Source organism: Harmonia axyridis, chromosome 1, assembly GCF_914767665.1.
Source record: "Harmonia axyridis chromosome 1, icHarAxyr1.1, whole genome shotgun sequence".
NCBI lineage: Eukaryota > Metazoa > Arthropoda > Insecta > Coleoptera > Coccinellidae > Harmonia > Harmonia axyridis.
In genome coordinates, this window is record NC_059501.1 from 62,318,227 (window position 1) to 62,333,789 (window position 15,563).

General features: G+C 36.0%; 1 protein-coding gene across 1 annotated transcript; it reads left to right on the forward strand.

Annotated features, from left to right (window-relative positions):
- Positions 1 to 11,865: 11,865 nt before the first annotated feature.
- On the forward strand, positions 11,866 to 15,540 carry LOC123672808. Its single transcript, XM_045607107.1, has one exon. The coding sequence runs from the start codon at positions 11,866 to 11,868 to the stop codon at positions 14,566 to 14,568; it is 2,703 nt and encodes a 900-aa protein (XP_045463063.1). The 3' UTR covers positions 14,569 to 15,540.
- Positions 15,541 to 15,563: the final 23 nt, after the last annotated feature.

The following is a 15,563-nucleotide window of genomic DNA, read 5'->3' on the forward strand; positions in this document are numbered from 1 at the left end:
AGCAATTGGAAGCAACCAATTGCATACTTTTTTGTTGAGAATTGTATGACATCCACTGAACTTGAATTTAATTTGAAAATGTCTATTGAAAAATTGGAAGAAGTTGGTTTAATTGTGGATGGTACTGTGAATGGCATGGGAAGTAATTTTATTGAATTGGCCAATATATTGGTTGTTACTCCTGAAAGGCCATCATTCACAGTACTTAACAGGGAACGCATTTTTTTTTTTTTTTGATACTCCCCATTTAATAAAAGCGATTAGGAACAATTTAATTGAAAATATATTCAAGTTCAATGGCATGGAAACTTCCTGGTCATATATTGAGCAGTTCTATGAGAAAGATAGAACACAGATGAATAGATGTGCTCCAAAACTCACCAATTCCCATATTCATCCCATTAATTTCGAAAAGATGGAAGTGAGACTTGCTACTCAATTATTGAGTAACACCCTTGCCAGTGGATTAAATACCCACATTAGTTTAGGTGCTTTGCCACAAAAGGCAATAGCAAATATTATTCTCATCGACAAATTCAATACGGTATTTGATTTGTTGAACTCTTCATCCCTGGAAGCAGACACTGTTCATCGTAATGCTTTCAGAGGTGAAGATTATCAAATTGAATACCTTAATGAAATGATGCTATTTATCAAATCTATAAAGGTATTTAATACTCAGGGTAAAGATGTTACATCAATAATTAAATGCCTAAAATGCTGGCTCATCACCATAAATGGGATAAAACAGTTGTGGCAAGTCACACATTCATCTGGTTTCAAATATCTTTTCACCAGACGAGTCAATCAAGATTGTTTGGAGAATTTTTTTGGGAGCATTCGTCTACAAGGAGGTAATTCAGTGAACCCCACCCCAATTCAATTTGAACGAACGTTCAAAAAACTTTTTTGTCAGAATTATTTTCAAAGCAAAACTTCGAATTGCTCTAATGATTCTGACATAGTACTGACAAATCTGAGTACAATTGATCGCAGTTCTTTAATAACTGTGGGTCAGATCAAAGAAATACCAATAAACTCAGATTTGTCATTACCTGACACAGATTATAGGAATGAGGATATGTTATCCCAAAATGGGTTCACTTATGTTTGTGGATATTTATTGAGAAAAGTTTTAAACATCCATAACTGTGTCAAATGTTCGGAATTGGGAGGATTCACTGTACAAAGACAATAATCTCAATACATATGGCCCCTTGCAAGCTCCACAGGAATAATTTATCCAATTCATTTTTAAAATGGAAAAATTATTTTTTCAAAAATTTGATTCGTTTAGTACTGAAGTAGGAATTGGAAGAAGGTATTTGGAACTTTTCAAGGATATAGAATTATCTCATGACTGCCCTGAATTCGATAAAATATATCTCGTTCATAAGAATGAGAATTTTTTATTCCATGAAATTTTCAAATAGGGAATTGGCAACAAATAAAGGGACAAGGAGAAAAATCAATATTTTGAGTCATCTGTAAATATTCAATACAGTAGAATATGTTCTACTCTATTGAATATTCACAGATGACTCAAAATATTAATTTTTATCCTTGTCATTTGTAAATATTCAATAGAGTAGAACATATTCTACTTTATTGAATATTTACAGTTTGTTTTTCACCTCCAAGTGTTGTTAATCCTATTAGTACTTTGCCTTGAGGGATGTTTCTTAATCTTTTCTTTGTTTTTTTTTAATAATTTCCTTGTTATCATTTACACGTGGTTGTTGATATTCATGTGAATGGTGTTCGAATTTTTTTTTTCATTCAATTTTTTTGGGCTCAGCAGTAATGCTATGTACCCATAATCAAGTAATATAAGATAATGCATTATCCACCACCATCCATGTTCTAGCCGGGATTCGGATCCAGTACCTTCAGCATCACGGTGTTAATAATAATAATAATAAACTTTATTTAGCACTCGGCTATTGAAAACAATATAAATGTTATCCACTAACTTAATTAAATTCTTCATAAATATAACTCATTAAACATTTTTTGAATTCTCTATTCTGTTCGAATTCATGTGTTATTTTGAGGATTGCTAGGGTTATTTTCCACAGCTGTGGCTTATGTCATTGTTTTTGTTTTGTAATACCATGTCAACAATACCTTTTTTTTTCTTTTGATTCATTGTATATTTCTGATAAAATTGCACACACAGGTGTTTTCACCAAAGTGCATAGTGTGAGGTGTATGGAAAATTTAATGCATCTGAGTTGTTTATTATATTTGAAAATGTATATTATCTGTAAATAAATTGAATTTAATTGTTAATAATTTTTTAGCGATACAATTTTCTGAACATTACATATTAGTATTAGCCAAACACCGAAAGGTATCATTGGGATTTCAATTATATATACATATTGTATTGATATTTGTCATTAGTATTCTTAATTGAAATAAAATGAATATTCCAAATATAAATTCAGTCTTATTCCCTGCACATTCATCTTGTCTTCAAACTAATTCAACAATTTAATCTCCTAAAATTATCATCAAATCAATTGCAACACAATCAGTATGATGTGTTTGTTGAAGTACTTATATGATCATGATTTCATCGAACTCATTCAACTATTCAATGTCCTAAAATTATCCAAAAATACAAAGGTAGTGTCATTCTTTGTAGGATGATTGGTTGCAAAAAAATTATTCAGCAAATTTGCTCCTTTTAATATAAAATTGCATGTTTCGTTCAAATAAAAGAATAATACTCCGTGAGTATGGTTACAAGGTTTATTTGGTTGTTAAAAAAATTGTGAATAAAGTCAGGTACAGTAAAGGTTGCATTCATACTAATTATAACATACAATTCCTTTACGGAAAGACAATCAATTGAGGAAAGATATTTTTTCCATGAAATGATTGAATAATTTTTCATTTGAAATAATAAAATTGAATCAGTGGTTTCTTAATTAGTACGATATATATATATATATATATATATATATATATATATATATATATATATATATATATATATATATATATATATATATATATATATATATATATATATATATATATATACAAAATGTGATAATTTCCTAAAGTAATCAATAAACAATGGTTTAAGGGGTGTTGGAAAACTTCAATTGTTACTAACTTCTTTATTTCATCAGTCGACGTTTCGATCCTTGGTTGGGATCTTCTTCAGGACTTCTATAAAACAAACAACATACAAATATAACAAACATAGCAGAAAAGACAACATGTTAAAACGCACCGAAATGCGAAGAGTTACCAGATCTTAAGTTGCACTGAATCTTATACAGATTTGGAGGAAAAATTATTAATTAACTTGAACACAAAATAGTCTCTAATACAATAACGTCTCTTTTTTATATCACACACTTCCTTATTCTCTTGAAAACTTATTCTTGAAAAACTTTCTTCATCCATCTGACAACTGCGTAAAAAACGAAAGGGGTTAGGTCGGGTTCATAGAACATCATAGATCTTCAACTGACATTGGAGAACATAGAACTTGAGATCAACAACTCACTCTCACTAAGTTGGTTTGAATGTATCAGATATGAATAAATGTTGCTAATGTTCTCTATATCCTTTCTGTAGTTCATGGAATTTTCATGTCGCTTAATGTGAATCATCTCCAGGAAACATCTTTTTCTCATATTCTCCTCGCACTCTAAGACTGTCACCGAATCATAGTCCATTCGATGGTCAACTGATCTTACATGTTCTGCCAGTGCACATATCTTTCTAGGATTCTTAGACAGTCTTAGACAGTCTTAGAGTGCGAGGAGAATATGAGAAAAAGGTGTTTCCTGGAGATGATTCACATTAAGCGACATGAAAATTCCATGAACTACAGAAAGGATATAGAGAACATTAGCAACATTTATTCATATCTGATACATTCAAACCAACTTAGTGAGAGTGAGTTGTTGATCTCAAGTTCTATGTTCTCCAATGTCAGTTGAAGATCTATGATGTTCTATGAACCCGACCTAACCCCTTTCGTTTTTTACGCAGTTGTCAGATGGATGAAGAAAGTTTTTCAAGAATAAGTTTTCAAGAGAATAAGGAAGTGTGTGATATAAAAAAGAGACGTTATTGTATTAGAGACTATTTTGTGTTCAAGTTAATTAATAATTTTTCCTCCAAATCTGTATAAGATTCAGTGCAACTTAAGATCTGGTAACTCTTCGCATTTCGGTGCGTTTTAACATGTTGTCTTTTCTGCTATGTTTGTTATATTTGTATGTTGTTTGTTTTATAGAAGTCCTGAAGAAGATCCCAACCAAGGATCGAAACGTCGACTGATGAAATAAAGAAGTTAGTAACAATTGAAGTTTTCCAACACCCCTTAAACTATTGTTTATTGATTACTTTAGGAAATTATCACATTTTGTATATTAGCATGGGGTTTTATGCTGAAATCCGTGTACGGTATGGAAGGGAAATGTCATCGACCTTAAAATCTTGGTCATCTAATAACATCAAGTTGGCAGCATTGCGGAATCGCAGAGTGTTCCTGTTGGAGTGTAAAAGGCTTGGTTTACATCCTAAACACATGACCAATAACTTCTGTCAATTATATGGATCTGTGACAGACGAGGTGTCGTCCAGACAAGCAGTAAACATGGAGAACAAGGTACTTAACATGTTCTTAAAATTTGAAATCACAGTAACAATAACAAAAATAAAAAGAATAGAAAGAGAAGTTGAACGACTGAAACTACTCATTCAGCATGCACTTCCTGAGGATATTACTAACCATTTTTTCTCTTATCAGAATAACAAGTACAATAGACAATTTGTATTGACGAAACAGAGAAATCTGGATAAGGTGAGAGCTTTGACAGATGCACAATTGGGAAAAGTCAGATCACAAGAAAGGTGGGTTAAAAATATAAGTGGAACAAATATCCCAGATAGAGTTCTAAAATTCTTGTCGCTGGGTCCTAAATTCAGCATTGACATTCCTATGAAAGAAATCTCTATTCCGAAACTTTTATCTGATGTTGAGAATGTTATCAACCTCAATGACTCCTTATCTCCTGATGCCAAGAACATAAAACGCGCCATGGCCACCAACATTATAACTAATAATATCAAACCTAATAAAGTTGTCAGAAATGTAGTACAGAGAGAATTTTATAATTGTAAAAGATATCTCAAAGAACATCCAGACTTACAGGTATTACAATCAGACAAAGGAAACGTAACAGTTATTATGGACAAGTCACAATACATAGAACTATCTAATGGAATTCTCAATGATCTTGACTATTACAGAAGACTACCTAGAGACCCAACAACTACTATACAAACTAAAGGTAACACATTGATTAAAAAATTGGTAACAAGTGGTCATATTTCCCAAATGCAAGGAAAATCCTTGTACAGTTATAACTCCATTCCTGCAAGATTTTATGGACTACCTAAAGTCCATAAACCTGTTCTCTCCCTCAGACCCATCATCTCCTCTTTGAATACACCAACATCTAAGATATCAGGCTATATATCTGAAATAATTTCAAGTTATTTAAGTGTTTCTAGAGGCAGATATTACGTAGAAGATTCTTTCTCTTTTTCCACCTTCATTAGTGAATTCCAACTGCCAGAAGATTATGTCCTCATCAGCCTTGATGTAGTATCCCTCTTTACCAATATTTCATTAGAATTAGCTCTGTCTGCAATTCAACACAGATGGGAATCAATCAGTAGCCACACCACAATACCTAAGGAAGACTTCATCAACATCATCAGATTTCTTTTCAACTCCAACTATTTCATCTTCCAAGGTAATTTTTACAACCAAATACTAGGTTCCCCAATGGGGTCTAAATTCAGCCCTTCCATTGCAGAGGTAGTGATGGATTTCCTCCTAGATGGCATCCTAACAGATATCCCCTTTGAGATGCCTTTTATTAAAAAATATGTAGATGACATTATTTGTGCAGTTCCCAGTGATAAGACATCTTGCACTCTTGAAAGGTTCAACAGACAGAGTGAGTCTATAAAATTTACCATAGAATTAGAAAATAACAATAGTGTGCCTTTCCTAGATACCCTAGTCATTAGAAGACCTGACAATACACTGATTCTTGATTGGTATAGAAAGCCCTCTAGCTCAGGTAGATACTTACATTATTTTTCCAACCACCCTCAGAGACAAAAAATCAATATGGTTACAGGATTGAAGAATCGTATACAAAGAATATCACACCCCACTCTGAAGGAGAAGAATATGAAACTATTATATCAGTTGATGCTTGAGAATGGTTACCCCAAGAACCTTTTAAAGAAATTGATACACAATTCATCGAATTCTGGACAGCCACAGAATAACGATGAAATCGCATCCACCAATTTAGATCAGAGAATTATATTTACTTCCATTCCACTGATTAATGTAATGACAAAATCCTTAATAAACTTATTAAAAACTGATAACATCAAAGTGATACCTAGAACTGAATTTAAATTAAAGAGACTTTATAGTAATTTGAAAGATAGGATAGAAACTGATAAGAAAAGCTGTGTTGTATACAGAATACCCTGTCAAAATTGTGTTGAGGTGTATATCGGACAAACATCCCAACAACTTAAAAGAAGAATAACACAACATATTAGCGACATTAAGAATCCTAGAAAGATATGTGCACTGGCAGAACATGTAAGATCAGTTGACCATCGAATGGACTATGATTCGGTGACAGTCTTAGAGTGCGAGGAGAATATGAGAAAAAGATGTTTCCTGGAGATGATTCACATTAAGCGACATGAAAATTCCATGAACTACAGAAAGGATATAGAGAACATTAGCAACATTTATTCATATCTGATACATTCAAACCAACTTAGTGAGAGTGAGTTGTTGATCTCAAGTTCTATGTTCTCCAATGTCAGTTGAAGATCTATGATGTTCTATGAACCCGACCTAACCCCTTTCGTTTTTTACGCAGTTGTCAGATGGATGAAGAAAGTTTTTCAAGAATAAGTTTTCAAGAGAATAAGGAAGTGTGTGATATAAAAAAGAGACGTTATTGTATTAGAGACTATTTTGTGTTCAAGTTAATTAATAATTTTTCCTCCAAATCTGTATAAGATTCAGTGCAACTTAAGATCTGGTAACTCTTCGCATTTCGGTGCGTTTTAACATGTTGTCTTTTCTGCTATGTTTGTTATATTTGTATGTTGTTTGTTTTATAGAAGTCCTGAAGAAGATCCCAACCAAGGATCGAAACGTCGACTGATGAAATAAAGAAGTTAGTAACAATTGAAGTTTTCCAACACCCCTTAAACTATTGTTTATATATATATATATATATATATATATATATAATAATATAATATCTATATATATAAAAGGAGAAACTGACTGACTGACTGACTGACATATCAACGCACAGCCCAAACGGCTAAACGTAGGCACTCGAAATTTGGAAGGGACGTAGCTTAGGTACCGTAGGGGTGCACTAAGAAAGGAATTCCCGAAATTCCCACGGGAACGGGAATTAGCGGGAAAAAACTTTTGTATGAAAAAATCTAAACCGCGTAAGTTAGATGATTGAAATTTGACATGCATATACCTTAGTGAATGCAAAGTTAAGTCATGATTGGATTTTCCAAAATTCCCATGGGAACGGGAATAGCGGTAGCGAGGCGCGGAGGGGGGCGCAGATACCCGAGTGAGCAACCGGAACGCGGCAGACGCGTGAGGGCAGACGTCGTTGATGGTCGTGTCAAATATTGAATTTTGCGGGCGAACTTTTTACTATTCTTGGATGGTTTAAATCTTTAGTAGGTAGTTTTCTGTTGTAGATTACTGTTGAATTTTCCAGGCGGACATTTCACGGTCTTGGATTATCTTATAATTTTCTGTTGTAGTTTCTAAATTTTGTTCTAATAATTGTAGGTTATAAGTCTTTACGATTTCTTAATTTTGTTCTTATAGGCTTTTCGCCGTTCTTGGATGCTTTTTTTATTTTCTATTGTAGATTCTAAATTTTGTTCTTAAAATAATTGCAGGTTATAAGACTTCAAGATTTTTTATTTTTGTTCTTATAGGCTTTTCGCCGTTCTTGGATACTTTAATAATTTTCTGTTGTAGTTTCTAAATTTTGTTCTTAGAATAATTGTAGGTTTTAAGTCTTTACGATTTCTTAATTTTGTTCTTAGGCATTTCGCCGTTCTTGGATGCTTAAAATCTTTATTAGTTTTCTGTTGTAGGATTTCTTTATTTTGTTCGTAAAATAAATTAAAAAATTACTATTTTTTTTTCTTATTTCGGTTATTACGATTTCTTATTTGATTCTTAGTGGTTTCTTATAAACAACATAGGTTGATTTAGTTATTGTTTCTTTTATTTTGTTGGAATAATTGTTATCTTTTCGTATCTTTTAAAAGTATCTTTCAAAATGAAGGTAGAAAATATAAACATTAACGGAGAGATAGTGCCACAATTAGCAGTGGAAATGGAAGGAGATGGGGCTTGCCTTTTCAGAGCTCTTTCATTCCTGATGTACGGCACTCAGGAAAATGCTTTTGCCACACGGCAAGAAGTGGTCGTTTATGTAGTAGAACATTGGGATGAATTTTCTATAATGTCTCACGACATAAACGGTGACAATTACAGTTCCGCAGAACAATATTTTGCGGATATGATTAAACGCAACACATATGGTGGATTATGTGAATTAATCGCGGCAGGGAGAATATACAATTTCGTTTTTCAAGTTTATCGCAACGGTGAATTGTATGTTGAAGTTGGTACTCAAGGTCGCCCAATAAAACGCCTTCGCTTCAAAAATAATCTATCCGACGGGCATTTTGATGTTTACCTACCTTATGAAGAATTTAACCCCATGGTGGTATTGAACGTTGTGGAACTAAGGTCCAATCAACCAGGACTAAACGAACCGAAGGCGAAAAAGAATAAAAATAGTGAAGCACTTGATGTTGTGCCTCCTATTTGTTCTTCCGAATCAGAATCTGCAGTTTCTGCTGACCTGTCTTTAGAAATGAGTACATCATCTGTCAGGAAGACTAAGAAACGTAGGGCTAGATTTACAGACAAAACAAGAAAGATGCAAATTCATCGCAATCAGAAAAAATATGTCCAAAATAATCCTGTGCCACACAGAAACGCTACTGCTAATTACCAGAGTAAAAATCCTGAAGTACATCGAAAATCTGTTGTTGTTTATCAGGAGAAGCACCCTGAAGTGCACAGAGAATCTGTTGCTACTTATCAGGAGAAACACCCTGAAGTACACAGAGAATCAGTTGCCGCGTACCAGAAGAAGCACCCTGAAGTACATAAAAAATATGTTGCTACTTATCAGGAGAACCATCCTGAAGTACACAGAAAGTCTTCCGGTACTTATCAGGAGAAGCATCCTGAAGTACACAGAAAATCTGTTGCCGCTTATCAGGAGAAGCACCCTGAAGTACACCGAGCAGCTCAAACTCGATATAATACAAATGTAACAACACGCCCATGGAATACTAAGTGTCAATCGGCAATGTCTTATCAGCCCGAAATAGATTACGAATGTGACAAATTAGTAGCAATAGGTAATATGAGTCAGAAATGTCAATGGTGTAACGCGCTTAAGTGGAAAGACGAGACCCCTGGACTTTGTTGCGGCAGCGGAAAAGTTCAACTCAATTCACTCAGTAAACCTCCTGAACCACTTCACAGTTTACTGATGGATCTCCATCCTGATCATAAGCATTTTATGGCTAATGTCCGTAAATACAATAATTGTTTTCAGATGTCGTCTTTTGGTGGAAAACAGGTTGGAGGTGATGGATTTACGCCGACATTTAAAGTACAAGGGCAGGTGTATCATTTAGCAGGTAGTTTATTACCAGAACCTGGAAAAGCAGCACAGTTTTTACAGATTTATTTTGTCGGAGAAGATGAAAGGGAAGCAAATTTAAGACTAGCCAACTATCCGCATTTGAAGCCAAACATTGTCAAGCAGCTTCAAAAATTGTTACACGAAGTCAATCCCTATATTAGAGACCTAAAGTGTGTTATTGACAAGGTGCCTGCTTCATGCGATACGTTCAAGGTAGTTATACATGCGGAAAAAAATCCACAAGGTGCTCACAGAGGACGCTATAATAGCCCTGCTGTCAATGAAGTAGCATTAGTGCTATTGGATCAACAGTTTGAGCAACGGGATATTATATTAGAAAGTCGCAGTAGTCAACTACAACGCATAAGTGAATTCCATCGGTCATACGATGCTTTACAGTACCCGTTAATGTTCAGCCACGGAGAAGACGGTTATTCGATTGGTATATCACAGCGGGACCCCAACACTAAACTACCTCTGAAAAAGACAGTTTCAGCTGCCAGTTTCTATTCATACGGGAGGGGGAAGAAAACTACCTGCTTTACTTCGGTGCTCTACCTAGTCTAGCCATAAGTTCTGATACAAGTAAAAGTGTGCATAACTCATCGAATATTTATTTTACGAAAAATCTACAGGAACCATTGAAAAGAGCACAAAATTCTACTCCAGATTACGTCAAAATTATTCAAAATGTCCCCCCCTTGCCCGCACACACTTCCGTAACCGCTCCGGCCACTCATCGATAGCAGCACGCACCCTTTCCATTGGGAAATTGGCTACAGCTCGCCGAATGCTGGACTTCAGAGCCTCCAAATTGGTGTGAGGCTTCCTACAGGCATCCTCTTCAAGGTCCGTCCACAGTCGATAGTCGAGCGGATTAAGGTCGGGACTACCATTGGGCCAATCGGTATGTTCAATGAACTCTGGCAAATTTTCTCTCAACCAATTTTGCGCTAAGCGCGAATTGTGGGCTGGCGCCGAATCTTGTTGAAAGATCCAATGTTCTCCGTGGAATAGGGTATCTTTGAGAGGTTCGACCACATTTTCCAACATCCCAACATAGACTTTTCCGTTGGTTTTGACCCCTTGTTCGCAAAAATGCGGCTCGGTAACGCCCTCATACGATGCACCCCACCATACCATCACACTGGTTGGATGATGGCCTCGTGAGATGCGTGGGACCTTATCCTTGGCTTCGTGAGATGATGTAGCATACACGCGGTCATTTTGGCGATTAAATTTCTGTTCGATGGTAAATATTTTCTCGTCCGTGAACCAGATTTTTTTGTACCAATTTCCGTCGTGCCGAGCTAAGAGCGCTTTCGCTCTTTCGCGTCTGATTTTCTTTAATTTCGGTGTGAGGAGATGGCCGGTGAACCGCTTATAAGCTCTCATCTCCACTGAATAACCTCACAGTGTTACCAAAGTCGCACACCTAAAACTCCCCTCTCTACGTTGACCGTAACTTGTGTATCAGAACTTATGGCTAGACTAGGTATTTAGCCAATACATAGTGGACCAGTACGCCAAAATAGAGACTGAGAGACTTAATTTCATTAGGTACAATCAGGCAAAACTCCGAGCTGAGAGCTACATACACCTAAAAGATGCGATTGGTCAACAAGATGTAGAAGCTAATCAGTTAGGTCAAATTGTTGTACTGCCATCCTCATTCACCGGTGGGCCAAGATATATGCATGAGCGGACCCAGGACGCCATGACATACGTCCGACACTATGGCCGCCCGGATTTATTTATCACCTTTACTTGCAACCCTAAATGGGAAGAAATTACAAAGCTACTGCACCCAAATCAAAAATCCTACGACCGCCATGATTTAATAGCAAGAATATTTCGCCTCAAAGTAAAAAAAATGATGGATTTGATAAATAAGGGCAAAATCTTTGGTGAAGTTCGATGTTACATGTATTCCGTGGAATATCAAAAACGTGGTCTCCCACACATACACATTCTTTTATGGCTAATTGAGCACATTTCTGCTGACATGATTGACAATATTATTTGCGCAGAGATTCCGGATCCAGATGCTGATCCGAAACTTTATCAAATAATCAGATCGAACATGATACATGGCCCCTGTGGCAACTTTAATAACAAGTCTCCGTGTATGAAAGATAGCGTGTGCTCTAAACGGTTTCCAAGACCTTTACTTTCAGAAACACAGACCGGTGATGACGGCTATCCCCAATATAGGCGACGATCTCCAGGGGATGGTGGCTTTACTGTACATATCAACGGGGTAGAGCTCGACAACCGCTGGGTTGTTCCATATAATGCGGTTCTTTTGAGAACATTTAATGCTCATATTAATGTTGAGTACTGTAACTCCGTAAAATCCATAAAATATATTTGTAAATATGTAAATAAGGGGTCGGATCAAGCGACTGTTACACTGGAGGATTCGAAAGATGAGGTGAAAATGTATGAAAGTGGAAGGTATATAAGTAGTGCTGAAGCGGTCTGGCGAATACTTGGGTTTCCTATTCATGAGCGATATCCTAGAGTTATACATCTGGCGGTGCATTTAGAAAACGGTCAAAGAGTTTATTTTAATCCATCTAATTTGGCTGATAGGGTATCCAGTCCACCAAAAACAACACTGACCTCATTCTTTGAACTATGTAGATTCGACGATTTTGCAAAAACTTTATTATACTGTGAAGTACCGGCATATTATGTTTGGAACAATAATAAATTTGAAAGAAGAAAACGAGGAGCAAATGTAGATGGTTGGTCAGGTGTTAAAAAAGAGCACGCGTTGGGTAGGGTTTACACCGTACACCCGAATAATACAGAGTGCTACCACCTCCGATTGCTCTTACACGAAGTTCGAGGTCCAACATCGTTTGAATCACTAAGGACTATAAACGGTGTTGTACAACCAACATTTAAATCTGCTTGCAAGGCCCTTGGATTACTTGAAGATGACCAACATTGGCGTACAACACTTCAAGAGGCAGCCCTTTGTCAGTCTCCGTTCATGATGAGAGAACTCTTTACTATTTTGTTAGTGTTTTGTCAAGTTGCAGATCCTGTCAGTCTATGGAATGAATTCAGAGAAAATCTTTCTGAAGATTTCAAAAGACAGATTGAGAGGCAAGCAGCTTGCGATGTAAACTCTCTCATGGATGAAATCTTCAATAGGTGCCTTTTGGAGATAGAAACAGCATGCTTAGCTCTAGGTGGATGCGCAATAGAAGGGTACGGATTACCAAAGCCGACTAGATCGGAAGGATTTAATAATGAATTAGGAGTATATATTAATGAACTAAACTATGATGTCCCTACATTGCAAAGATTTGTTAATACAAATGAGGATTGCTTAACAGATGAACAAAAATTGATATACAATAAAATTATAGCAAACATCAATACAAACGACGGAAAAATTTTCTTTTTGGACGCCCCTGGAGGAACTGGTAAAACTTATCTCATTAATTTGATACTTGCAAAGATTAGAAGCAATCGTGGAATTGCCATAGCTGTCGCTTCATCGGGGATTGCTGCAACTTTATTGGAAGGAGGTCGCACTGCTCACTCGGCTTTAAAGTTACCGCTTAATTTATCTATTTCGGAAACCCCAATTTGCAATATTCCAAAGCAAAGCAATCTTGCCAAAGTTTTACGTAAAGCTGAAATCATAATCTGGGATGAGAGCACTATGGCTCATAAAAAATGTTTTGAGGCGTTGAATAGGACTTTACAAGACTTGAGAGATAATAACTCTCTGATGGGTGGCTTGACACTTTTGTTAGCCGGAGATTTCAGACAAACATTACCGGTTGTACCAAGGGGAACTCGGGCAGACGAGATCAAAGCATGTTTAAAAAGATCAGTTTTATGGCCATCTATTGAAATTCTTAACTTAAATAAAAATATGCGAGTGCTCTTAAAAGGGGATATCAATGCAGGTAACTTTTCAAATATACTACTTAAAATAGGAAATGGCATATACCCAGAAAAAGACGGTTTGATAAATTTACCAGAAAATTTATGCACTGTAGTTACAACAGTCCCGGAATTAATAGATAAAGTATATCCAAATATAGCTCGAATTCAACATAAACCTATAGAATGGCTGCATGAAAGAGCTATTTTATCACCCACAAATGAACACGCCGCACTAATAAATGACGTTTTGCTAAATTCATTTGAAGGTGAAGAAATGATATATAAATCAGTAGATACAGTAATACATACAGAAGACGCTGTTCACTATCCGGTTGAGTTTTTGAACACTATTAATCCAGCTGGTCTTCCATACCACAGTCTTAGATTACGAGTCGGTGCACCAGTAATGTTGCTCAGGAATTTGAAACCACCTAAATTATGCAACGGCACGAGACTTCAAGTCAGGGTCTTGCATCGTAATATTGTCGAAGGTATTATTTTAACTGGGTCTGCAAAGGGAGAAACGGTATTTATACCGCGAATACCGTTAATCCCAAATGATCTTCCTTTCGAATTTCGGAGACTACAATTTCCATTGAAGGTATGTTTCGCCATGACCATTAATAAGTCGCAGGGTCAAACACTCGCGCTAGCAGGAGTTGATTTGCGACAGCCCTGCTTCTCCCATGGTCAGTTATATGTGGCGTGCTCCCGCGTAAGTTCGCCATCCAGTCTGGTCATTCTCGCACCACCCTCCAGAACGACCAGAAACGTTGTTTATAAGGAAATTTTATAAATATGTTTCCTAAATACATTTCTGTCTAGCTCTTATCCCGGTTGCACCAGCCACCCACCAACCGAACCACTCTTCCATGCTACTCTTTTTAGGGTTCCGTACCCAAAAGGTGAAAACGGGACCCTATTACTGAGACTTCGCTGTCTGTCTGTCCGTCTGTCACCAGGCTGTATCTCATGAACGCTGATAGGTAGGCAGTTGAAATTTTCACAGGTGATGTTTTTCTGTTGCCGCTACAACAACAAATACTCAAAATAAAAATATAATAAATATTTAGGGGGGCTCCCATACAAAAATCGTGATTTCTTGCACGTTTTTACAGATAAGGCTGTATCTTATGAACCGTGACAGTAAGACAGTTGAAATTTTCACAGAATATGTATATCTATTGTTGCTATAACAACAAATACTGAAAATAAGAATAAAATAAAAAATTTTGTACGGAACCCTTCGTGCGCGAGTCCGACTCGCACTTGGCCGGTTTTTAGTTTTCATGTGGTCAAACTTTTACTTTCATACCGACTGACATTCACATTCACACCTCTGAACTCCAGACGAAAGCCTATAGGTACTTTAGGGTTATAATAGCCTCCCCTGATCGTTTTATCCTAAATTTATAAGAAACCAAATTATCCTAAACTAATAATCTAAAAATTAATAACAATACATTATTCAGCTGAGCTACTTATACTATAACCTAATTTAAAAATAATAAAATTAAGCATTTTTTAAACTTTTCTCCAACACCCACAAAGATCTCTCTTTTATAACACGCCACGCGGACGAAGTCGCGGGCAAAAGCTAGTAATATATAATATCGTTTATTCATAAAAAGCATACAATAGTACAAGAATAAACGCGGCATCACTGAAGCAATATAATTGCTCGTGCGTGATATTGCCAAAGAGTACATCAATTTTACTTCGTACATTATAATTAAAACACCACAATCATCAAAAAAACGAAAATACAAAATTTACAAAACGCATAAAAAG